This window comes from Seriola lalandi, unplaced genomic scaffold, assembly GCF_002814215.2.
Source record: "Seriola lalandi dorsalis isolate HSWRI2012SDOR001 ecotype SW California unplaced genomic scaffold, Sedor1 jcf7180002054293, whole genome shotgun sequence".
Classification (NCBI taxonomy): Eukaryota; Metazoa; Chordata; class Actinopteri; order Carangiformes; family Carangidae; genus Seriola; species Seriola lalandi.
The window spans coordinates 615,410-639,858 of NW_019524846.1; the positions used below are offsets into that span (position 1 = coordinate 615,410).

At 39.7% G+C, this 24,449-nt stretch overlaps 3 protein-coding genes across 7 annotated transcripts in view; all 3 read right to left on the reverse strand.

Moving 5' to 3' along the window:
* Positions 1-2,022, reverse strand: part of LOC111654870 (occludin) — a 19,794-nt gene extending 17,772 nt beyond the window's left edge. The window contains exon 1 of the mRNA XM_023406030.2: positions 1,657-2,022. The gene's annotated coding sequence lies outside the window, so the exon portion shown is untranslated. The remainder of the gene's footprint in view (positions 1-1,656) is intronic.
* A 1,472-nt stretch (positions 2,023-3,494) lies between these two features.
* Positions 3,495-13,807, reverse strand: mfsd12b (major facilitator superfamily domain containing 12b). 2 transcript variants are annotated; one of them, XM_023406032.1, is made up of 9 exons: positions 11,848-13,807; positions 10,676-10,886; positions 9,450-9,582; positions 9,053-9,238; positions 8,183-8,275; positions 7,976-8,068; positions 7,249-7,422; positions 5,919-6,013; positions 3,495-4,443 (listed from the first exon to the last, which is right to left on the reverse strand). In XM_023406032.1, the coding sequence occupies exons 1-9, from the start codon at positions 12,122-12,124 to the stop codon at positions 4,308-4,310; spliced, it is 1,398 nt and encodes a 465-aa protein (XP_023261800.1). In that variant the 5' UTR covers positions 12,125-13,807; the 3' UTR covers positions 3,495-4,307. The 2 variants fall into 2 exon arrangements, with proteins under 2 accessions (XP_023261800.1, XP_023261799.1); XM_023406031.1 differs by having other exon boundaries at positions 3,495-4,446.
* A 1,431-nt stretch (positions 13,808-15,238) lies between these two features.
* The window catches only part of LOC111654873 (casein kinase I), a 36,259-nt gene continuing 27,048 nt past the window's right edge, over positions 15,239-24,449 (reverse strand). For 2 of the 4 annotated variants that reach the window (XM_023406037.2, XM_087173929.1), the window contains exons 5-11: positions 23,937-24,171; positions 23,155-23,240; positions 20,903-20,987; positions 20,659-20,807; positions 20,310-20,393; positions 17,436-17,542; positions 15,239-16,424 (exon numbers count right to left, since the gene is read on the reverse strand). In XM_023406037.2, the coding sequence (XP_023261805.1) occupies positions 16,370-16,424; positions 17,436-17,542; positions 20,310-20,393; positions 20,659-20,807; positions 20,903-20,987; positions 23,155-23,240; positions 23,937-24,171 (801 nt within the window). In that variant the 3' untranslated portion in view covers positions 15,239-16,369. Of the gene's footprint in view, positions 16,425-17,435; positions 17,543-18,798; positions 18,901-20,309; positions 20,394-20,658; positions 20,808-20,902; positions 20,988-23,154; positions 23,241-23,936; positions 24,172-24,449 lie in introns of all 4 variants that reach the window. The other 2 variants (XM_023406033.2, XM_023406038.2) reach the window with 2 other exon arrangements.

The following is a 24,449-nucleotide window of genomic DNA, read 5'->3' on the forward strand; positions in this document are numbered from 1 at the left end:
ATTTTTAAAAACAAAAACGCCTCTTTCATCTACAGATTTCTCCTCTTTGGGCATCTTGTGAAGGAGGTAATGGCCAAGATGGCCGGCCATTCAGACATTTAGACACACAGACTGAGAGACGGTCCCTGGCACTGCCTACAGTCTACAGTCCCGGGTAATAACTCTCCTCTCTTTATGCGACTCTGGCGCACACAGCAGTGGAGGTCTCGCCTCAGAGCCTCCATCCCAGACACCTTCCTATTATTCCCTCCCTCATTCCTCCATATCCTTCATCCCCCTTCACGATCCCCCGTCCCCGTCCCCCAACTCTCTCGCCCTCCTTCTCTCCATCCCTCCATAACTTCTTGCCTTTGTTTTGGGAGCAGGAGGGGCAAAAGTCAAGGCTGCTCGTCACGGGAACAGTGTTGCCATGGAGTCAGGGGGGAAAAAAAAGAAAGAAAGAAAACTGGGGCACTGTCCAGGGAGGATCAAACAAGGGCTCCTCTGTGCTGCTCCTGAGTGGAGTCAGAGGGGAGAGACAGAAAGAGGGGAGGACAGGTGGATGGGTAAAGTGTGTGCTGTGGTGTCAGGTGTCCTTTATTGTTGATCAACAGACTGTCTCATAAGCCACTGGGCACTTAGTTTATTTCCTACTGCAGTGTTTGATTATATCAATTACTGGCAGGAAGCAATCTGAGGGTCAAGGAATTTCCAGAAGGCTCAAACAACTACCCCACAACTCCCTTCAAAATTTCTACTTTAATACATTAAGAAACATACAATATTTCAAGCTCTTCTTCAGGTTCAAAGGAATCAGAGGGCATGTCTCACATCTGTCAAAAACAATTAAGCCCCTGCCCCATGTAGGCTGGGACCCACTGGCATACACACAGGAGTCAGCCAAGACGTCCTGCCAAAACACCTACCCAGTGAAAAATCTCCTCAATCATAATAAACTCATAATAAACTGGATAAATGTTGGATGAACTGAATATGGATGAAATACTACTAATAGAAACACCTCTCAGTGTAATGCAAAGCAATCAAATTAAAGATAACCACAAACTACAGCTTCCACAAAGTTAGATCAATGTCTCTACAACAGAAACTGAATATTAGCACCTTCATTTACTGCACTGCTGCTGCATTGGACTGCATTAGTGTTGGCAAGGTGTATATCTAATAAACGGGCACCTGGGTGTAATAAATCAGTCGATATAGTAGCTATTAATCTGCAACACAATTCAAAACAGATGAACAGATTGCAGTTTGTGAACCTGTGTTGTGAGTTTTGGTTGTTTAAGATCACGGGTTGTCTCTTTAAACTTGAATTTCTAACGTAATTTAATTCAAATCATCATAAATATTATTTACGATGGTTGGAATGATTTTTCCTGATGTGATTCTCTAGATTTCTGATATAACTCGTTATAATCAATAACAAACAGTGACCCATTCGTGGTGTTATAGCTAATGGGTTAAGTGCTTGGAAAACAACATGAGGGACCCACCTGTCCAAGTTACAAATCTACCGTTATAAAAGCTGCGTTCACTCACATATTTCAGGAGCACACTTCTAAGAAACACATCCATGCAGGTTTAGTCTGACAGAATGAGTTTAAATACAGCTATTATAATAACTTAACTTAACTTACTCCACCTTAAGCGTTGCCTTACCTGAGGGTCGGGGAGGGGAATTAAAACTTCAGCTCTGTCCGTCCCTGTTTCCAGGGAAAACTCTCCTGGCTGTGAAAGTTTGAGAACAGCTGAGGAAAATAGGTGTCCGGAAGAAAAATAAAATGTTTCTGTGCTGACTTCAATATGGACCTCTTTCTCTGGGGCAAACTTTGAAAGTCGTGACCCCGCTTGAAGCTCCTGTCCCGGGCAGAGACCAGCGACAACGGTTTCCGTACAGGCGACTGCCTCTGAACAAGTGCTTTGTCCCGCCTGTCCGCGGTGATGAGGCCGCCGCACAACAGCCACACCGCCGCGATTCAACCGCCAGAGGTCGGCCTTTCTGCGGTTTACACATGGACAGATTGTGAGATACTGGGCCCCCTACACTTCTACTATAGGAACAAGACCCCCAGACTGAACCACGTGATCAGTTTGCTTCTCTTCAGAGTTGTTTTGTATCTCTTTTTGGTCGTTTCACATCTGTTTGATGTCCTTGTGCACATCTGTGTAGTATTTTTGAGACCTTATTGCTGTTATGATTTTTGTATTTTTTGTCATTTTTTTTTGTCTCTTTGTGGTTGTTACTAGTCTTTGTGTCTGTTTTGCATCTCCTTGGAACTATTTTGTTTCGTTTTTGTGGGATAAAAACGAGACAAAATTTTGTGGTCTAAATATCTTTGTGCTTTGAGTCTTTGTAATAGTTTTGCTTTGCTTCTGCTTGGATGCATATTGTATGTATTTGTTATTTTTGTCTCTTTTTGTAGGCTAGTTGTTTGATTTTTCAACAATAAATATTAACATCCACTTGAAACAGAGGCTCCAGGGATCCCCTGACCCTTGGGCTGCTGGGCCTGTGCCCAGTGTGCCCATGTGTGCTCAATAAACCATATTATGGGACTGAGACACTTTTAAATACAATCAATCAAATATAAAATCCTAATAGATAAATGATGACCAAAAGTAAAAGATAAATACAACCATAAATATAACCATCATTGTCACCATAGTGTTCTACCAGACAACATATTCGTTAAGCAGCAGTTAAGTAACAGTATTAGCAATAAGACAAACATTTATGGGGATAAGGTGTTAGGTTTAAAGTCAAGTTTAACAAGAAATCTCCTATAACATTTCATGTTGGTGTCAAATCATCATGTGTGGTTTTTTATCTTAGGACACTTGCTACGTGACTTTTGTTATCTCTCTGTTTCGCAATCAAGTTGCATTGTCATTAGTTTGTTTCAGTGTATAAATTCAATTGCATTCCTCCATGAGGGTGTAGACTCCTCTGTATGAAACAAAGAAACTGAGCTGCCTCTGATTTCCTCACTAGCTGTACAAGGAAGGGAGTTTTTGAAAAAATAAACCTGCTTTCTTGGTCAAAATAAAACACTGAGGCTGCACAAATAAAGCGCAACATCATAAGTGCAACATGAGACTATAAAATTGACAAACCTCACATCAGAGTAATTGTGATTCTTAACACGGAGACGGTGACAGATTAAAGTTTAACAGTGAAATACAAACTCTTGCCCCTCTACACTGCAGTGAACCAGTGTGTGTTTAAGAGAAAACAGGACTCTGGACCTGCTGGAAGTGATTTTAAAAGAATTTACACAACAATGAGAATTTAAATCACAGAGGTGTGTAACATACTGATGAGGTCACTCATTGGCCCCTTGAGGAACAATTATGATCAGCTGGCTCTTAAGGCCAAATTCTCATAATCAGTAAGTATACCATGCCATTATAACATTTACAAATTTTAACACAGCAGGCATTCATGAGACAGACAAAGACTACAAACAAACAACAAAATAAAGAAGAAAAATAAAATGTGTGTGAACATTATCAAATGATTTTAATTAGTAAAAGGATGCATTATAAAGGAATTAACACAATTTATACTTTGTGAATCTCTGCAGTTTCTCTGCTGTGCAGGTTTCTTCAGAAGTCAAGTTCACCCAGTTCATTGTCTTGGAAAAGCGCCACAGCTGCCGCCAGATCAACTAAAACATTTGGCTTCATTCACAGTGGAAAGCAAATGTTATATTTATTTGATGCAATTTCAGTGTAAAGCATAAGTATAAATCATTATGAAATATTGCTATGTGTTGTATTTAGTCCATGTGTTTGTAAATATTTCAATGTCTAAATTCTTCATAAAACTTGGTTCCATTCAAGGACCTTGAATGTGGATCTCTTAACATACGGTCATTCTCAGCTTTAAAAGCCTTATAAGCCCTTACAGTAAAGCAGTGTAGTTACATATTCATACACTAGATGGTGTCATGGCTTTATCCTCTGCACCATTTCCCTTGTCCAACCACAAAGGCATTCCTATTAGAACTTCTTATATGACTTTCTATTCATGCAGAAAAGAAGTTAATTATTTCTGTCCAAATATGTTTATATATTAATAAGCCTTGTCTAAATGCATCTGTGCTTGGAATCCAGCTGACATTTTTACTTCTAGGTTTAAGCATAAGAGTCAAAATCTAGACACTGTCAATGAAAATCTAAAATACACCTGTCTCTAACATCATGTAGTGAGTTATTAAAGTCCTGCTATGGTGTGAATGGTTGTTTTCTGTGTGTGTGTGCATGTTTCAGACAATAATGAGCAATGAGTGTGGTGTACATTTTGAAACCTAATTTCTCCGTATCCTGATAGGCCAAATGAGAATTGAGAACAGGCAAAGTGCCGCAGCCACGGCGACACCCCCGGTAACAAACGCCATGATGTCACGATAAAACCACACACAGTCCGGGCAGCATGACTGTGTGCTGCTGGAGAGAGAAAATGGGAAGAGCTTTTGTTAAAGTGAGACAGAAAAGTAGTGAAGTGGAGTTACTGTGTTTGAGAGCTCAGAGGTCAGCTGTGTGCAGTAAAGCTAGATTTATCTTTTCACATCTTCAAGTAAGAGAAATCCACCATCAAGTCATTTCATTTTGTAGGAAAAAAACATAGGAAGCTAATAAATATAACTATAGTAGACTACATCTTGTTTCACCAGCAGGAATAGAGATCCTGCTTGTGTATAGATCTATTCTTAGAGATCTATTCTTACTGGTATAATATGACTACAGCTATATTCCTTTGCTACATTATCATATACAGCTTGTCTTTCAAGGTGGTGGATGTGGAGTTAATAACTCTGAGTTTAATGTTGTAAATATTCTAAATAATTTGATGTGTGGCCCACATGCTGATGTAATCGACAGGGATCCACACTTGGGTTGAATTAGGCGATGTCTATATATGACTTCTTGGTAACTGGTTACATGAAGATGTAAAGTGATTGTGTTCAATAAAGCATGGAAGATTAAATGGATCATTGATTAAGCCTTTTAGCTTACACATCTGCTAATGTGTTGGAATGTGCATTCACTATCATGAGGCAAAGGGAAAACATAGACACAGCCATAAGTTAAAGGATAAGGCTGGCGTTCATCTACATGTTTCTTATTTTCAACTAAAATTGCATGGAAAGACCAAACTCAGCAAGTTTTTTCAAATTTCCTGTCCTGTGGCTCTCAGTCTCACGCAAACGTGTTTCTATTGAAGACATAAATCTTTAACAACAGATCACAAATACATAGTTTCATTTTTTTTTTTCTTTTTCAAAAGGCACAGCATTTCTTAAAACAGCTGGGTGCTGTAGTTTTTAGCAAATGTCACTGAAACAGGAGTAAATAGTTTATTTGTTGGGGACTATTTTCAGCTGTGGATTAATACACATTTGGCACTCGTGAGTATTTCAGGCAGCAGGATGGGGTATGTAGAATTTAAAATAAACTACAGTTCATTGTAATGAAGGATCATATCACCCAGTGCAACAATGTGGCTCTTTTATGTGTTTTTTAACAAAGATCTGTGGCACAGAGGAATAAGATAAGGTCTTCTCGTGTCCAGTTTTGGGTAACCTGTGCCAACCGCAGCCTGCGGCCAGATTTCTGTTCTTGGCTGAAATGAGAAACATTTTTTCCCTATTGTGATGTTTGATGTGAAGATTAACTGAAACTTCTGACATGTATCTGCAGGATTTTATGTATTGCAATGCTGCCACATGATTGGCTGATTGAATAATTGCACATATAAGCAGGTGCACATGTGTTCCTAATAAAGCTTGGTGAGTGTATGTTGTTGAGGATTCCTTTGTATTCTGACAAGGTGGAAATCCCTAATCTTTCATTTTATGGGAGGGTACATAAAAAGAACGAGCAGAAGGCAGCTGGGTGTCAGTCACAGAGAGACTCACCTGCATGGCCGGATCGTCTGGATGATGATGACCCCCACACCATTAGCCACCTTGTCTGTGAGGCTCATTGATCCATAAACAAAGGCTCCACTTTGCTGCCAAAGAATACAGAGATCAAAGATCGTTACAGTCACAGCAGCAAAGCACAAAGGACTGAAATCTATCCATGAAGCCCACACAATTCTTCACAGCATTTTTTCTTTCTGTAAATAAGATGGACAATCGAGCCTTTGTCTGCATTCATCCAGTATTTTCATTCATCTCTTTTCACACAATATGATTGATGAAAGACAGACATGAGAAGAGATGTGACAGCAGTAAAAATTTGCTGGAATTCAAACAACACCACAACACCCCCGTCCTTTCATTTTTTACAGCTTATAGCTTTCCCAGAGCATCTTGACTTTGACTTTGATCCAGTGGCACGAGAACAAACTGACTGAACCTTACTATTACAGCACATATTAATACAGTTATCAAACTGTAGAAGTTCAGTTAACCCTGCTGTGACGGGACAGCTGATTCTGATTGAGCTGATCCTTGTGATGAGGTTTCTCTTGACCTCATTTGTTTTCAGTGACCACAAAGTGAAAATTACATTTAGTAAAGACAATAATGGGCATCTGAATATTCTCCTGCAGTTTGGCATGTGATTCTGGTATTGGTTCCCTTAAAAGGAGCAACTTTAATTTTTTTCAAAAAGCAATTCCTGGCAGAATAACAAACTGCTGTTGTAACTGTTGACACTATACTGCAGAGTGGACTTGTTACAAGCTTTCACTGTTTAAAAATGTAAAGGATAAAGCTGGCTTAATTCAGTATTATTGTTATTGTTATTGTAAACAAATCCCATGAAAAGACCAAAACCAACAATATCTCACTCTGTTTCTCAATACTTTTTATACTCTACTCTGTCTTTGGCTCTAAGTCCTGAAGCCAATTTGCTTTACTGAAGACATAAATCTTTAAAAACAGGCCATAAATAAATAGTTTCATTTTTTGTAAAAAGGCTCAGTGATTTCTTAAACCAGCTGAAACAACAGGAGTAAATGGTGCATTTGTTGGGGACTATTTAAAGCCACTGATTAACACACATTTGGTGAGTGAGAATTGCTATAAACAGCAGTGGCACAGTGTATGTAGGATGGGAGCTTGGCAGGCGTTGATACACAGGCAGTACCTGCGAATTGGATCGGTTCATTGTTGGTCTTGTTTTTACGTCAGAATAACAAGAAAAAAATTGAATATGGAAAGTCTTATCCTTTTAAATTCCTCCATGCAACAGCTACAAAGGCGTCAGCTGTTGCAGGTTAGTTCCTCTCAGACCTACCGTCTGCTCTCCGATGAGCGTTGCAGTCATGGACAGAGACATGACCAGGATTGTAGCTGAACCGCTTCCCAGCAGCACTGCCACTCCATAGATCCTCTCAGATCCCATCGTCTTGTCCACAAACACCCAGGTGGCAAAGCCGAGCACCAGCAGCAGGCCCAACAAATAGGTAATCTGACAACAAACAAACACATTTCAGTTTTCTTGCAAAGAACTAATTTATCAATCATATAACAGATATTAATTCATAAAATAAGAGTGTTGTTGCTAATATGATAATAGAGTTTATAAAAATGGATGTATCCTATTGAATAAACAGGAACTATCCTCACATCTGCCTTCTTCCCACACAAATGTATATGGAGCACTTCCACAGTAAAACTAATTATTATATAGGATATATATATATATATATATATATATATAAAACTTGTCAAGAAAACAAATACAGAAATATAATTTCTTTTTTGTAAAGTAAAAAAAAAAAAAAGCTCAGTTTGATCATTTACAATTTCCAACATCCACCTTAAAAGCAGGTTTATTTTGTTGTTTTTGGATCAGTTATTCTGGGCACGCAGGTCGACTGGCTGATTCCAGATGGTCAGTCTCCCTCTGGATACACTCACCGCTTTAATCCATTGATGTTACTTCCATAAACTAGAGAAGCATTTATCTGAATGATGTTGCAGATTTTCCTGGTGAAAGCCATGAAAACTGAGAGACTCACACTGATGCCTAAGCACTTGCTGACTGGTTTCATGACCAGAGACCACACAAAGCTGCTGACATAAATCACCAGAGGAATGATGGCAATGAAGTTCTGAGGGGAGAAGCAGGGGAATCAGTATTTCAATTGAAGCATCCCACAAATAGAAGCAACATAATGTCTGAAGTATGTTCAAACAGAAGTGTGAATACAAACAGTGGGCCTTACCTTTGGTAACATCAGTGAGTAGGTGAGGTAAACAGAGATGTAGGTCTGAGACAAGTTGACTATTAGTCTGGTGCACATGTACAGAAAAGCCACCTGGTTCAAAAGCAAGAACAGGAAACACAATCTAAAAGACCATTTAGGTATTTTTTGCAAGTTTAAGCTCCTTAAGCACAAGACAGACATATGATGCTGCATATAATTCAAACACTTTGGTCCACACTGAAATATCAACTATTGGACGGAGACCAAAGCATCACTGTGCCTGAGTAGAGCCTCACAGAGCTGCCAGCATGACTGTAAACCCTCAGTCTTCTTTCACTGAGGATTATAAACATTTTAGGGATTTTGCTTAGAAGACTGATGCTGTCTCACATGACCACTAGAGGTCGCTAAACAAATCAAAAGTAAATGTGAGTCGTAACAGCAGCTTATTACGACCCGGTGTCGGACAGTCTTGATTGAAGATTAGACAGTTGTTGGTGCTTGAGTTGATGTCAACCTTTCCTTTTTTTAAATGTGACATTATTATTATGCAGTATGCACAAAGCAATTTAAGCGCACTTTCATCTACACTGCATTAAATCCTAATACTAATATGACTTTGACAAAAAATAGTGCAGACTTCATGTTCACTGTGATGGATTAAACAGCCCTAGTAGGTTCTAAGTGTGTGGTAATGGACTGGGAAACAAAGAATACCAGGATAGCACATTTTTAGAAAACGGACTATATCACACAAAACCACTGATCCATTAAGGTTAAACAGCAATCACCAGCAAACTTTGCCGCCACAGACTTCCCAGTGAGAAAGAGGAAGCAAAAAGGAAGAGAAACTCTCAGAATAAGCAGAAAGTTACGAGTAGGAGTCACCTGATAGAAGGAGGGCTCCTTTAACCACTGGTTCCACTGAAGTACAGGATGAAGCAGAGGTTCCTGTGACGAGGAAGGTGTGATCAGCTGATTCTCTGGCTCTGAGGCTGGGGCAGCCTCTTTTGTACCCACATGGAATATCAGGGAGAATAATGACCCAGTACCCAGCACAATGAGGGCCAGCACCTATGGACAGAGAGAGAGAGAGAGAGAGAGAGAGAGAGAGAGAGAGAGAGAGAGAGAGAGAGAGAGAGAGAGAGAGAGAGAGCGAGAGAGAGAGAGAGAGAGAGCGAGAGAGAGCGAGAGAGAGCGAGAGAGAGAGAGAGAGAAAGAGAGTTTTGGTGAAAATAGTGATTTAACCAAAGTGATTTCATCTGTCTAGCACCTCTCTTCTTACCCTGAACAGAGGGATGTCTTCCTGGCCCAGGTTGCCTGCGATGGCCGGGTTCACATTGTGCTGAGCCTGGAAATGAAAGAGCAGCCAGGCCACAGTGTAGACTGTGATGTTGGCCACCACAGTGAACGCATACCTACGCAAGGAGTAATATGTTGAAAAAGATTTAAATACAGGGCTGTGGTTTTTATAATAGCAATAGCAAAACTCACTGCAGACTAAGGGCTATTTCTGTTTGCTTCCACATTTGAGCTGCTTTGGATAATATGATGAAATCACACAGCAGATCCTGTATTTATTTCCCTTTTCTTTGAAATTTGAGTTCCTCTGTTGTGTTTTAACCAGGAAATAGACATCATTGATTGCTGCTGTTGCAACTGTCTGAGAACAGTGTCGTCCTTCCATTTGGACAGTGCAGTGGAAGAAGTCCTATTACATTCTAAAGATGGGAGTGAAGCCTGGGTTGTACAAGAGACTTGATAGGAGACTTGACGGATGTGAAGAGCACAGACAGTGGAAGAAATTATCATATTGTGTATGTGTTCACGTTCAAATGAAAATATTCTGGTCAGAAGATTCAGATGTTATGACTTTCTCTGCCCGCCAACAGGTGATTCTCCTCATCTGCTCTTTTTTAATCACCCATACCCCATCGAGCTGATCTTTATAATAAGGATTGGGAATTTAAAACGTAGAGCTTTTTTATGTGTTCCTGGATAAGCGAGGCGTCACTTCTTTGCAACAATGCATTTAAAAGGACCATTGCCTTGTGTGAAGCCTTAGCTTCTCTCCTGCCTGTGTCCGTGGTTGCTCATCTGTCACACTCTCTGTTTAGACACATATTTTTTTGACTTATTATCGGAGGTGCCGGAAAACCGTTCTGGATTTAACCCCTTCTGATGAATCTCTTCTGGGGAGACTAGCGATTTATCCAAAAAGTAGCAAGATTTGTTGCTATGTGCCTTTTTTTGAAAAAAGTCTCTTAATCTAGCAACAAATGCCCTAAGTTGGCAACAACGCAGTAAACACCCCCATCCCCCCCACTCCAACACTCGGCTGGCCGCCCAATGGTGTTATGTCAAGTCTTCGTCACATGGCACTTGGCTGACCAATGGTGTTATCACTCACTCACTCACTCACTCACTCACTCACTCACTCACTCACTCACTCACTCTGTATTTTATAGTTAAACAACTGGAGGTACTTCTGCCATGGTGACGTCACCTCACCTGTACGCAGTGAGCTCCACCTTAGCGCCCTCAGTGGACACCAGCTCTGGGATGAGAGAGAGGTGTGAGATCTGAGTGGCGGCCCAGCCGAACTGGAAGATGATGATGAAGGGAGAGAAGTAAAGGATCTCAGCCCACTGAGGAGTGTTGGCATTACAGGCCAGGCAGGGGTTGAAGATGAAGGGGAAAGACACCAGAACACAAACGGTTCCTGGAAAATAAATAGACATGTTTGAGAAAAGTCACTTTCATAACTGTAGAATATCATTAAAAGTGGATTGTGGTACAACATGGTGAGTTTGGAGAGACTTTGCATGTGTTTTTTTTGTTTTGTTTTTTTTACCAGTGGTGGAAAGTAACTGAGTAAACATATGCAAGTACTGTATAAGAACATTTTTGAAGTACTTGTAACTTACATGAATATTCCAAATTTATACTTTATATCAATGAATATTAATTAATTCAGAGGGAAATATTGTAGCTACTTTTTACTTCACTCACAACTATAGTTACTTTCATTTTACCAACAAAATATAAAATGAACTTATAAAATATTATGCATTATTATAAGGCTCTGCATACCCTCACTTTTGCACAAAATACTAAAACTGTGACCATTTTGCAGAATGTATACTTTTGTTTCTGATGCTTTAAGTATATTTTCCTGATGTTTCTGTACTTTTACTCAAGTAAAATTTTGGATGCAGGACTATTTAGTAATTAGATCCTTAGTAAAGGACCTAAATCCTCAGTAAATGATCTAAATCAAAGCTGGTTCAAAGCACTTAATACTTGCCTATTAAGCCACGAAAACATTCCTGTAGGACATTTACCATCATATTTCAATTGTGTTCCTTTAACACCAGTAAAGTAACTAAGCACTTTTACCATACAACTTCTACTTGAATATTTCAACTGTTATGCAACTTTATGCATCTGTTGTACTATATTTCAGATGAAAGAAAATCTACCCAGCTAAAGCTTCAACAGATTTCTTAAAATTAGCTCTATTTGGACCAGCAAAGGGCCATATGCATTTCCATTACTTTTAATGTGGATACTGTACTTTGTTTTCAAGGTGAAATTAATTTGAAATTCAGGACATTCATTTGTTTTAGAGTAAAACATATGAGCTTGTTGCAGGACACACCTGCGTTATTTTTCACACTCACCCAAGAGATGCCAGGTTTTTCTCTTGCCATATCCCAGCACACCTGCTGTTCTGTCGGACTCATACCCAACCAGAGGAGTACAGACTCCGTCCGCTATTTGACCAATCAGCAGCAGCACACCTGCATAGGTGCTCTTGAAGCCGAGCACGGAGTGGAAGTAGACCAGCAGGTATGTGAACCACATAGAGGCGCACAGGTCGTTTAGGAAATGTCCCACTGCGTAACATAACCGCTGGTAGACTGATAAAGATCGATTAGCAGACACAAACTGCTCCATGACTGATTTGAGTCCTGTGATAAAACTTCCTTTATTCACAATTATAGATCTGCTGTTGTCATATTTACAAATACATGATGCAGTTAGTTACACTAACAGCTGGTGAGCAAAGACTCAGTGCAACTTGGTCTGAGCATCTCCCAAAAAAAAAAAAAAAAAAAAAAAAAAACAACTCCCCAATTACAAATCATATTATAAACGCAATGTAATGGATTACGCCAAGCTGGGTCCCCACGCCGGTCAGCTGAAGCGGTTTAGCATATTAGCATTAAGTGGAACAATTTACTGTGCAACAAAAGCTTCTCTGAGCTGTCAGCGCCGCTTCGGAGACGCTGATGATGATCTGTTCTCTCTTGAGGTTATTGTACAGCGCTGCAGTGTGCACGCCTCCCATGCAGTCTACATTAGATGAATAACCACGCCGTGGGTATGAGTGGCTTTATAACTCGTGAGTTGCAACACTGTTACCAAATTCAGCTGGTTCCTCTTTCTGTTCTTCACATGGCGAGTGATTCAAGCAGGGAGCCCACTTCAGTCTCCAAAACATGTTTCCCCTCCTGCATCACTGAACATGAATTCTGTTTGTAGGTTTTTTTGAAACGTGAATTTCATTTAAAAAATAAATAAATAAATAAAAAGCTGATCACCTTACATGCATGCCAAGTGTCTCTCCATCAAATTAGCGACTACTTTGTTTCAGTGAATCTTGTATAAATTTACACTGAACTGACATTCATTCAGAAATGTATTCACATCAACTGCTCTCTGATGTCAAGTATTTGCCCCCAGTAATTCATTACTATGGATTTTGTGCATTTGCAGTGTTGTTTTAGTGGAAAACAACCGAAGCTTCCCTTTACTGGTTCATGACACACACTGTAGGTTCACATGGTCATCATTCACATCATATACTGGTGACATACTGGCCAGTCAGTCTTGTGCAACAGGTAAATCTAAACTTAAACTAAAGGACCTGATGATTCATAATAGTAAAGTGGTTCAAGTGGGTCTTTAAAGGAGCAGTCCACCGATTTTACACATCAGGTTTAGTTCACTCATACATAGTAGTATTAAGCCAATGAAAACAGCTGTATAATGTGCTCTTTAGCTCTAGAAGAAGCTGTATGAAGTTTGAAAAATAACCCTGAGATAAGCAGGGTCATCTCTGCTTGGGTTTGAGACTTCAAACTTTTTAAAAAGGACCCTGTCTCACAAACTGAGTGCATGGCATTTGGAAGAAGTGTACTTTTAAGAGGCAGTAAAAGGTCAAATGAAAGATTCAGTTGAATTATGGTAAATATAGGATCCCAGTTTGACCCACAGGCTACTATGGACTAAAGTTGCACCACATGTGACATCCACTGGAAGCAGTGCATCTGTTAATTGAGAAACCACATTTATAATATAGTTCAGAGTTGTTCTGTTGCCATTTTTTATGCTTCTCATGCACAAATGCAGCAGTTCATTTAGACGTAGAAACAGCTGTTGTCGTTGCCCTGTATTTGTTTACTTTGTCTAAGGATGTCATGACTATAAAATAATATGCGGCTCTGCAACTTGATTATGACTGCTGGTCAACGTAGTATTTTTTAAGCCACACAAACATGTAAATGAGAACAATTATATTGTGAATTCATCTGCATTAAAACACAGTAATGGTGATGACAGAGAGCAGAAGTGAACTGACTCTCACTGACAAGTAGCTACGCCAGAATACCAACCAGGCGGAGTGGGCAGAGCCCCCACACTCCCAGGGGCACCAAAACCGCAGGTTCACCACAGTAAACATATTACTTGGACTTACATAACTTAATTAATTACAAATTTGTTTGGAATTTGCACCATAAAGTACAATATAAACTCTGACCTACATCCCCCATCTTGTGTCCCTGGTCTTGTAGATGGACTCTGTCAAAAACCTACTTTAAAGACCATCATTTTGTTTTTTTATTGTGGTTGTTTGTTGTAGTGTTTCATCAAACTGCTTTTAACTTTTCCTGTGTTAATTGTTTGACAGAGAAAACTTCAGTATGTATAATTCCATCATGTGATTAAACTGTTAAAAGTCAGAAAAAAGAGGGAAAATGAAGCAGGAGTATTCAAATTGCTGACAAGAACTAGCAAATATTCATGTGAAAGAAGAACGCTCTGGTCACGGAGCCAGTGGACACTCTGGCTGCAGACTGTCTCCAGCAGCTGCGATGGATAATGCACAGTAGCCGGATACTATGGGCATTAGCCATTAAAGTCAGGGTATGTTGGCTCCTGCTGCTTGGATTTTAGCTGTTCTTTTCTTTCATCCGTTTCTTGTGAGCCTGCCAATAAAATATAAAAAAAAAAAAAAAAAAAAAAATCACTGGAGTGCTCCTTTAAATAACACAGGGCCATAAAAGTTGCAATCTCTGATGACCTACAAGCTTAAGGGGAGATTTAAACGGGCTGCGCCTGAACACAGAGCAAAAAGCCATCAGAGCAGGACACATAAAATAAACCATCAAAGAGATACATGAAACTACAGTTGTTTGCAGCAGCAAGGAGCTAAAAAAAAAAAAAAAAAAAAAAGAATATCGTTATTCCAATCCTGTGCATGTTGAATTTGGGAAGAATTTTTTCTTTCCAGGCTGAGAAATACTGGCCCACTCATTTCACAGACATGATGTACCTTATAAACAAGTAAACCTCAATGAGCTGCATGTCTGTTTGTGACCTCCTGACAAAACGAAACAATAGTTCAAACAGATTTGGGTTGTTGTCTGTTAGATCTCTAAGCTACACACATGCACCCACCCACCCACACACACACACACACACACACACACAGTCCTGATCTCTCGCTAAACCGAAAATACCACCACTGTACAGATATGTTGATTGTCACAGCAGAAGGTCGAGGAAAAAGGGATGTACAGTATACTGCTTATGAGTGATAATAAGGGATGTGTACAGTGATAACATATCTTCACTTACAAAAACCTCCAGAGTTTTCACACACACACACACACACACACACACACACACACACACACACACACACACACACACACACAAAGAGAGAGAGTAATCCAGTGAGCATTTGGGACAGATTAGATAAAATGTCATAGCGGGACACTCACATGAGCTTTAAACATTTTACTTAGAAAGGCACAAACTATGATTTCCTGGTAAATTATTTTGATGTAAGAAATAAAAATCGAAAGACATATCTTTTTTTTTTTCATGTAAATCGACAACATTTTTTCGGCCATAACTCAGATACAAGCATTGTAAAGGACTCTTCCTAGATCAGTCTTTATTAAGTTGTTTTCTTAATTGTTAATTTCAAACCTAAAGTTTTCCACTGTAATTTTCTTTTTTTTTTTTTCCAAAAGTGCAATAATAATAATAAGAGAGCTTAATATCTGTTTCTCTCAATCTTCCACAGTACCTGAGGCCAGTGACTGTGCTACAAAGTCCATGTTGACAGACAAAAAGAAAGCCAGAGCGAGGAAAAGAACTGAACTCCAGAACACTACAACATAAAAATAAGTTTTCAATGCAGGGATTTGACTTTGAAAACCGAGGATTCAATTACAAAAAAAAAAAAGAAAAAAAAAGAAAAGAAAAATACATAAAAATCCTCCAAATTCTGTTTTATAGATGAAATGCTTCCTGTGTCTCTCAGATTTAACATCAGCATAGTTCACCTTTTCCTCTTTACCTTGATCCCAAAACACACACCAAAGGAAGAAAAAAAAAAAGAAAAAAAGAAAAAGAAAAAACAATTTCCTAAGGAGCAGATTTCTTTCACTCGAACCACTTGAGTGGTTCCCCTGATCAACAGCTGACTGTTGGAACAATACACGTTCTTTATGGAATCTAGAATACAACAACTGTTTCAAACAGTATCTTTTTTCATATTCACGCCACGGTATTCGAGTTTCATTGTTACAGCTTTTTTTACTTTTTCTCAAGCCCCCCGTTGTAATGCAGGTATGTTTATTTTTCGTAGATAAAGGAATCAGAGTCTGTTGTGGAGTCAGTAGGACTGCAACATTCCTTTACCTCGCCAGTAGCCAGGGAGCACTGAGAACGAGAAAGAGAGAGCGCGAGGGTGGGAGGTACAGAGTGACAGGGGGAGTAAGGTGAGAGGGGTAAAGAGGTGAGGGGGAAGCTGGAAAGAGATAAGGGGCAGGGGGTCTGTGTAGTTGCTTCCATTTAAAACTTGACAGTGACCACAATGTTTCAAGTTCTCTCCGTTCTCTTCTTTCACTTGTGCCTCTGGAGGGCTTTCCTCTTTCTCCTTTTGAAGAAACAACAGCACCTGCAGGAAAACAAAAGAACACTTCATTTAAAAAAGAGACATTAAAAGACAAACATATACAAATGAGATACTGATCTTACATGACAGTGGTTAGAGGAATAATTCCACATAGTTGTGAAGGGGGTCAAGTTAACTTAGCTTAGAATAAAGACTGGGCAAACAGCTCGTCCCCAGTCAAGACATGGTCTGACACAAAACATAACTACAAATAGTCCAACACTTTGTTCTTTGTATGGACTCAAGATACAACTTTAAGTGGTGGTAGGTGCATTTTTAGTTTTTTACTTTAATTTTTTACCCGTGCCACTAGCCCTTATGCTAAGCTAAGCTAAGCTAGTTGCCTGTAGCTTCATATTTAGTGAACAAGTGAGCATTTTCCAAAATTAGCATATTCCTTTAACGCACTTCTAGTCAAGGTTGAGTTCAAATAACGGCTTACATTTTGAATTCAGTTCCAGGCTGGTAAAACAGCTGGATCTGTAGGCTCTGACACTAACGGCTCGCTGGTCAAACTGGTGGGCCTCTCATTTTTAGGTGGCACTGACTGCCGCTGTCATTGGTTGAAAAGACAATGTCGACTATATCACGAGTGGACTGTGTGTTTTTGTAGACTAACACTGGCCAAAAGAGTGACGACTCTTCTTTAGAGAAAGGATCTAGCTGGTCTCGTCAATTTCACAAGAATCTCCCAATTAAACCTTTACGTGCGTCATATCAATATTTTAGGCCTAAGCTTCGAAGCCTCCTACGTTTACAGCAAATACATTATTCTTTTGTGTCAAATACATTTCATATCTTATTTTATTTTTCATAATTGTAGTGTTTCTTCCTTCTTACCTAATTAAAAAGGTGATTAAAGATCATTAAGTTTTAGATACTTTCAAATATCAAAGACTAATGAGATTCAATTCGAATTGTTTTCCATTCAAAACTGATTTTGGATCCAATAAAGCTAGCGGCACTGGTAAAGACAGCCAGATGTTTTCTGTGTATCTGACAGCTGTTTCGTACTTGGTTTCGTCAGCCACTTCAACCTCAGTGGGAGCAGTGATGGGAGCGTTGGAGTGTCCGGCCGTGGGATCATCAGTGTTCAGCTCGCCATTCGTTGAGCTCATCACCTATATGAACACAAAAGGACACCAGACTGCTCACACACAACACAAACACGCTTTAAGCCACTGACTGCAGGGTGGAGACGAACATTCACATAAAAATATGTAACCTTGATTATCTTCATCTATCAGCCCTCTCAGACAAGGACAGCAGCTGAAGGTGTAACCTGAAATGCCCAAACTATAGCAACTTCATAGAAGTTTAAAGGATAGGACCACATTTTTTCATGTCCATCTTAAAATAAAAGTCAGGTGCCAAAAATGGACACTGAAACAAGTTTTGCTTTCTGCAATCATTCCTCCTGTTTATATTGGCCGTTAGAAAACCCTTTTATAATGTGCTGTCAGTGAAAAAGCTTGGGGGACATAATGTATAGTCCTTAAACACTGGAAAAATACATTCTGAAGTGAGTTTCTTTCAAGAAGCTCCCTCTTTGTATTACAGTCGCTCCAGTGCAACTCAGCACGGACACACTGTCTGTGGAAACGCAAAGAGGAATTTCAAAAAAGGACAAAAAAGGACTGAAACTTTGTAAGATTAACCAACTCTGACAGTTGAAAGCTTAGACTAACTTCAGATGAACTTTGGAGAACATAGTTGGAGAACTGTGAATTTTGCCCCCATTAGTAGTGCATTATAACAGTAATGATAACAGCAAACAAATCTGTTTCAACATACTTGCGAGTATGTAAATACCATTTAAGAGACTTGAAAAAAAGGGAACCTATCCTTTAAAAACTGCAATTTTCTTACCCTACACTAGGTGGCATATTTGTGCCACATTTACTATGGAGGCCACCGATTTCTGGTGCTACAGAAATGGCCTTCTAACATAATTTACATAAGGATAATATCAAGAAGATTTCACTTTACAGTTGAGATTACTTACTATTTTTACTAATGTGGAATCTGATAAAAACAAAGATCAACTGGTCATTCTATTGGTTTTTCTTTGTTTTTTTATGATACAAAAATCTGTATTTCATGGGGTTTGCATGACAGTTGCTGCTGGATGTCATCTTTGCATGGCCCTTCCTGTGAGCAGCCTACAGCAGATTAGGTGAATGAGAGCAAACAGAACAGGCGGCGCACTGACACACTGGGATTCAGACAGTCTAATGCAGACACGCAGAGTCGAGAGAGAGCACCTGACAGTACAGGCAGTGTGAAGTCGGGGGGGGGGGGGGGTCAGACACATACAAAACTATATGGCTTCATGCATTAGCCATCTGAGCAGCAGCAGTCGCAGCAGCAGCAGTACCTGAACAGAGCCCCCCAGCCGCTCAGCTGTGAGGTGCGACCCCAGAGTCTCCTTATTGGTCACGGGAGTGGGCTGAGACTCACTTCCTTTGGGCTCAGGCGACTTGACGCAAAGAGCAAAAAGGGTGGAGGCAGGTGGTGGTGAAGTGGTGAGAAGGAGGACGGTGAGGGGAAAGAGAGTTGTGGGGTGAGGGGTCAGGGGTGAGAGTGAGATAATGTGGTGGGAGGGGGTGAGGGTAGAGGTGTGGAGGAAGGAGGGACAAAGGGGAAGGGGAGTGAATAAAATAAAAAAGAAAAAAAGAAACAAAAACGAAAAAAATTATAGAAGACATCTCCCAAGCAGAAGCAGGCTTGTTAAGACAAACTATGTTAATAGAGGAGTAGAGGGAAGCAAAAATTTATGTGAAGCACAGATCAACACACTAATAAAGTCATGCAGGAGTAAAGGAAAACAGCCTTGATCACCTCAGCTAGCACTGCATATTGAATACAACACAGACAATTATCTATGATACCAGGTATTTGCATAAAATAGAGGCTTTGTGATCAATAATGGAATCCTGTTTTACTTCAAGTCTTAAGTACTTTTTTTTTTTTTTTTCAGAAATAAAAACGCACACCTTTTGTCCTAACTCCAACAAATATAACCTGTCACTGCAGATATTTCTTTTATTTGATATGGCGGACTGTTTTAACCGGGATGTTACAGGTTTTTACAGTCAATGAGCAATAATCATGGTACAGAGGTTAAGTTTCAAAAGGTGGCAAGTTTTTACCAAGCCAATCACGATAAATGCAGAGCCATAAAAAGAGGCTAGAGTCCATGGTAATAAGTCAATCATAAAATCTAATGCACTCCATGTATGGCTTAACGGGAAACAGTGACTCAGCATGACTTGTACCATGATTTCTGTTTATCAGAATAATTTCATTGTTGTTTTTATATAATAAAACTCTTGAATTATTACCCTCTTAAAAGTAACAACACAAGGCTCGGATAGCATGCCAATAAGAAGAAATAAAAAAAAAACAAAAAATAAAAACAACTCTTCACTTTGTCACACACTAAGCATGTACCTCGTCATTACTGGTATGAAAAATGCAATTTGCATTTTCAACTCATGCATGCAATGACTGGAGCTTAGAGTGGCAAGGTGTTAAAACGGTGCTTCGTTTCACAGCTGGAGCAGCAGATCTGCCTGATGACTGCATGTTGGTTAATGTACTACTATAGCATCAATTTTAGGCTTAGTCTTATTATCTGACAAAGTCTTTGAGGAAAGATGATGCCACTGCCAAGCAGTCAGACTGTAGAGAGGAACAGGAATGAAGGAGCAGTGGAACTGAGCAGCAGGTATTTTCTCCAGGAAGTTGCTTACAGTTGGACACAATAAGTGTAGCCTGGCAGGCGAACTTGAATGGCAGGGTAGATTGGTTGGCTGGTCGGTCAGTCAGAAGATAGGCTGGTGGATGGGTGTGGTGTTTGTTGTGTTTTAATGTTGATGACCTCACCTGGTTTTTGGTCTGCTGTTGTGCTTTGTCTCTGCTGCTGGGCTGCAGGGGTGTGTCACTGGGGATAGGGCCTATCGGTGTGGGCTGAAACAAAAGGAAAACAACTGTGTTGTCAAAACAAAGACAATTAAAGAAATAGAATATGGACAAAAAACTACAGTGTTAAATTCCAAGAAAATATTTAGATAAGCCAGTTTGCAAAAAGAATGGGTTTGGATCTAATGACAAATGACAGCGATGACAGTGAGAGTGATAAAACTTCATAAAACTACAAGATCTGATGGTTCAATCAAAGAGTTTCAGAGGGAAAGGAGGGGGAGGACAAGTGGATTCAGTAAGAGGCACTCACAAGTGATTTGCCGACCCAGTCATACTCATAGTCAAAGACATAGCCATTCCTATCGAACAGATCAGTGAAGAGCTTCCTCAAGTAGTCGTAATCAGGCTTCTCAAAGAAGTCCAACCTCCTCACATAGCGCAGGTAGGTGGCCATCTCTTCTGTAACCAAAGAGAATATATTGTCAAATGAGAACATTCAACAAAAGAAGAACTTCAGTAACTGTAAATATAGGAAACCAGCTGGTTCCACTGACCAGGGAAGCTTTCACAAAGCACTTCAATTGGTGTCGCTCGTTTGGTGTCCCCAATTTTCTGATACCTCTCCTTCAAAGTGTCAGCCTAGAAGGAAAAGAAATATACATATTACACTCAAATTTTCAGATAATACATAGCTACAGGTGGTGTAAATGAATGGGTGTCATATTCAAATGAATCTTATATTGAGTACTTGAGTTGCACACAGATGCAAATCCTTTCGTTAATCATTCTGAATTCTTGAGTCACAATTACACAGATATGTACCTCACTGGAGCCTTGTGTTGGTGAAAACCAGCTTTGTAATTACATTGCAAGACCAATTTTGCCAAAAGCTTCGGTGGTGACTAAAACAAGGACCTTTAGCGTACATGCTTTTTAAAGCTATTTAATTGGTGGTACTTTGCACAAAAATCCCCAATGTTTTCTCATCAGTGGATACTGGGGTCAGTTCATATCCATCATGTCATCTGAAGGGTCTTTCATCTTTCTCAGGATGATTCTTGTATTACGACAGGGAGTATTATCTTGTGGAAAGTCTCCTTTGAAGTACAACCTCCTTGGGAACACATGATGGCTGTGAATAGCTATTCTTGTGTGTTTCAGAAGTGAGGCATCAAAGTGTCAAGCAACAGGCATTAACAGACCCACTGTATGCCGGGGGCAGGCCCTTAAAATGTCACCCTAAGTGTTATGTACAAATGTATCACCACAGTATGTTGTCTTGTTTTGTTTAGAGTGAAATTACTATTATCAACTTCAAACTTGGATTCATTAGACCAGACAGAACTTTCTTCCACTTGTCAACTCTTCAGTACTGTTCTACACCTACAAAGAATAAGAGTAAGAGGTGCCCTTCAGGGTTTTATCAATATCTGGTCACTATACTCCTATACTCCTGTATTTTGATGCTAACTGTCATGTTGTGTGTTGGTGAGAACTCGTTTTGGCCTGAGCCACTCAACATCCCCCACATTCATACATCTCTCACATGAATCTACCAAAAGCTTCCTCCCACATAGCAAATGTTCAGAATGAGGTGTCGTGTCCTCTTGTCAATTCTATGTACATCTTTGATATTGATAGCTTAAAAAAAAAAAAAAAAAGGACTAGCAACTCTGCAGCCTGCTATATCCTACCCTTTAAGTTATTTCTCAGCAAACTGTTCAAATGCAGAGGAAGTTGATTTTTTTTGTAGCATCTGGCTGTTTATGTAGCAACACATTTGCAAACGAAGAGGGGGGCCTGCTTCTTCAGGGGATGAGTGTTTGTATCTCTAGTAGCCATGTGTATAAATTTGATTGTCAACACCCGTAGTGGATGTCATTTTTAAAAGAGAAATAACAAGTGTGGCCTTGATGTACAAAAACTGATGACAAATTACTTTGTCACCTTTAAAGTATTACTGCTGGAATAATAATTTTAACATTGCGTAACATGTTATCTTCCACTACTCTCTGTTCTTGTCTCTCCTGTTTATGGGGTCATGACAGCTCATCAGTACTTCTCTTTACTGTAAATTTGTAATCAAACCCAGTTTTAAGTGTTTAAAACTCTGTGGGTGCCTGCAAGGACCAGTTGTTCCCTTCACTACCATCAGCTGTTCTAACACAAGCAGAGGGAAGTTAGGAAACATATTTCATGATCTTTCATAAGCAAGCAAGATCAGAAATTTGTTATATAATGTAAATACATTGATATTATAACATCATGCTGTTTGTTGGCATTTGACTGCTGTAAGTGGGATAACAACAACACTCCAAAAGGTAATCAAAATAACTCCAAAGACTCCACGGTGTCCGGATAAAGACAATTGACTACTAGAGGAGAAGAACTGCTCACCTTCACGTTGTCTGTCATTTGTATGTTGTACACCTCAATATTGTGCATAATCACTACAGATGATATCAAGTTTTGTTTGATGCAACAGCAGCAAATTACAAAAAAGGACTAAATGTTTTCTGTGCGTGGCTGAGACTAGGGGTGCTCCTTAGTTCTTAGCTTTAGGTGCAAAAAACAGACACATCAATGAGGAGACCTTGAAATGTCCCCAGTGTGAGGACAGTGTCGTAAACACTAGGCTCTCTGTACCAAAGGTCATGTGGATAATAGATATGAAAAGAGATACTGTACTTAGGAGTGCAGCAAGAACAGGTACATCTCTATGCTAAGCATTAGGAGGATAACCGCATTCTGATGTAAATCAGTATGTGCCAGCATTTGGATGATGTCAAACAATACACTACAGTACCTTTAGGCCCTGCCACGGGAGGCTACCGCGGAGGAAGTACATAAACATGTGACCCAGCGCCTCCAAATCATCCCTTCTGCTTTGCTCTGAAATTAATAAAAACAAGATGGGAAATTAGGTTACCTGTGAAAAACAAATTAATTTTATAACCAGCTGACAATGAAAACAGCTGGGCAAAAGGAAATACAGCATAAACGCACAATTATCTGAGAGTTAAAATTCACTATGTACAGTGTAAAAGGCCACGATTAAGCCAAAGAGCAGGGGTGGCCAAATCATGTACCATGGAGAACCAACAGTCTGCAGGCTTTCATTCCAACCAAACTCTCCACTCGCTTACTAACAATCCTTCAAGTTGAAGGGATAACACTAATGAGTGAAACCACCTCGTGAGGTGATTGGTTGGATCTACATCGTGCAGATTGTTGACATGTGGTTGGCCACCCCTACCATAGACGAAAAACAGCAAAGTGAATAAAGAGGAGATGCTCCAAAATACCTTAGAAATGAAGCTATACGTCAGAGAATCCTAACAATTGATGAAAGACAGATAAAATTTTACAGCAAACCCAAAATTACACTGCTGATCTTAAATACCTTAGCTACAATAACTTGCAATGGTTTAACAAATAACTAAACCGGCTTTATGGTGTTTGTTTATAATGCTGTGAACAGGGCGGTGATGTATTGGTAAAAAGAACAGAACATCGCCACTAAACAGAATGTAAATGTGAGCAACGTTTGTCTATGCAAATTTAAAGGGCTTCCTGGGACATCCATACCTTTTCCCAGGTGTGTGTTAATGCTCATGTAGCGTGCCGTCCCAGTCAGACTCTTGTGCTCCCTGTAGGGGATGTGTTTTTTGGTCTCGGGGTCTATGTACTCTTTGGCCAGACCAAAGTCAATGATGTGGATGGTGTGCTGCCTCTTGCTTCCTGGCCGCCCAACCAGGAAGTTCTCTGGCTTCACATCTCTGTATATCAGACTCTTGGTGTGGACATATTCCATCCGTGTTATCTGACAATAAACAGATCAAGATTAGTCTATGGGAACTTCAGTCACTCAGTTATCAAGGCAGTTTTCAAACAACAGGGAATTAAAAATAAGATAACTCAGCAATGTTTTACCTGAGGTTACAATAAACACAGACAAAATAAACATGAGAGCTTTATTACATTACTACTTGCTTATCACCTATTATTGTCTATTGCTGTTCTTTGGTTTGCACATTTGTTAATTTTTGTGAAGTTTTCTCCTTGCTTTGCAAATAGCACCAACGCATTCTCTCCATTATA

Coding starts and splice junctions, on each gene's coding strand:
- mfsd12b (XM_023406031.1), bottom strand. CDS start 12,124: ATGGAGCAGTTTGTGTCTGCTAATCGATCTTTATCAGTCTACCAGCGG. Junction 8,276..9,052: donor AGGAGCCCTCCTTCTATCAG/GTGACTCCTACT, acceptor CTTTTGAACCAG/GTGGCTTTTCTGTACATGTG. Junction 6,014..7,248: donor CGCTCATCGGAGAGCAGACG/GTAGGTCTGAGA, acceptor ATTCTTTGGCAG/CAAAGTGGAGCCTTTGTTTA.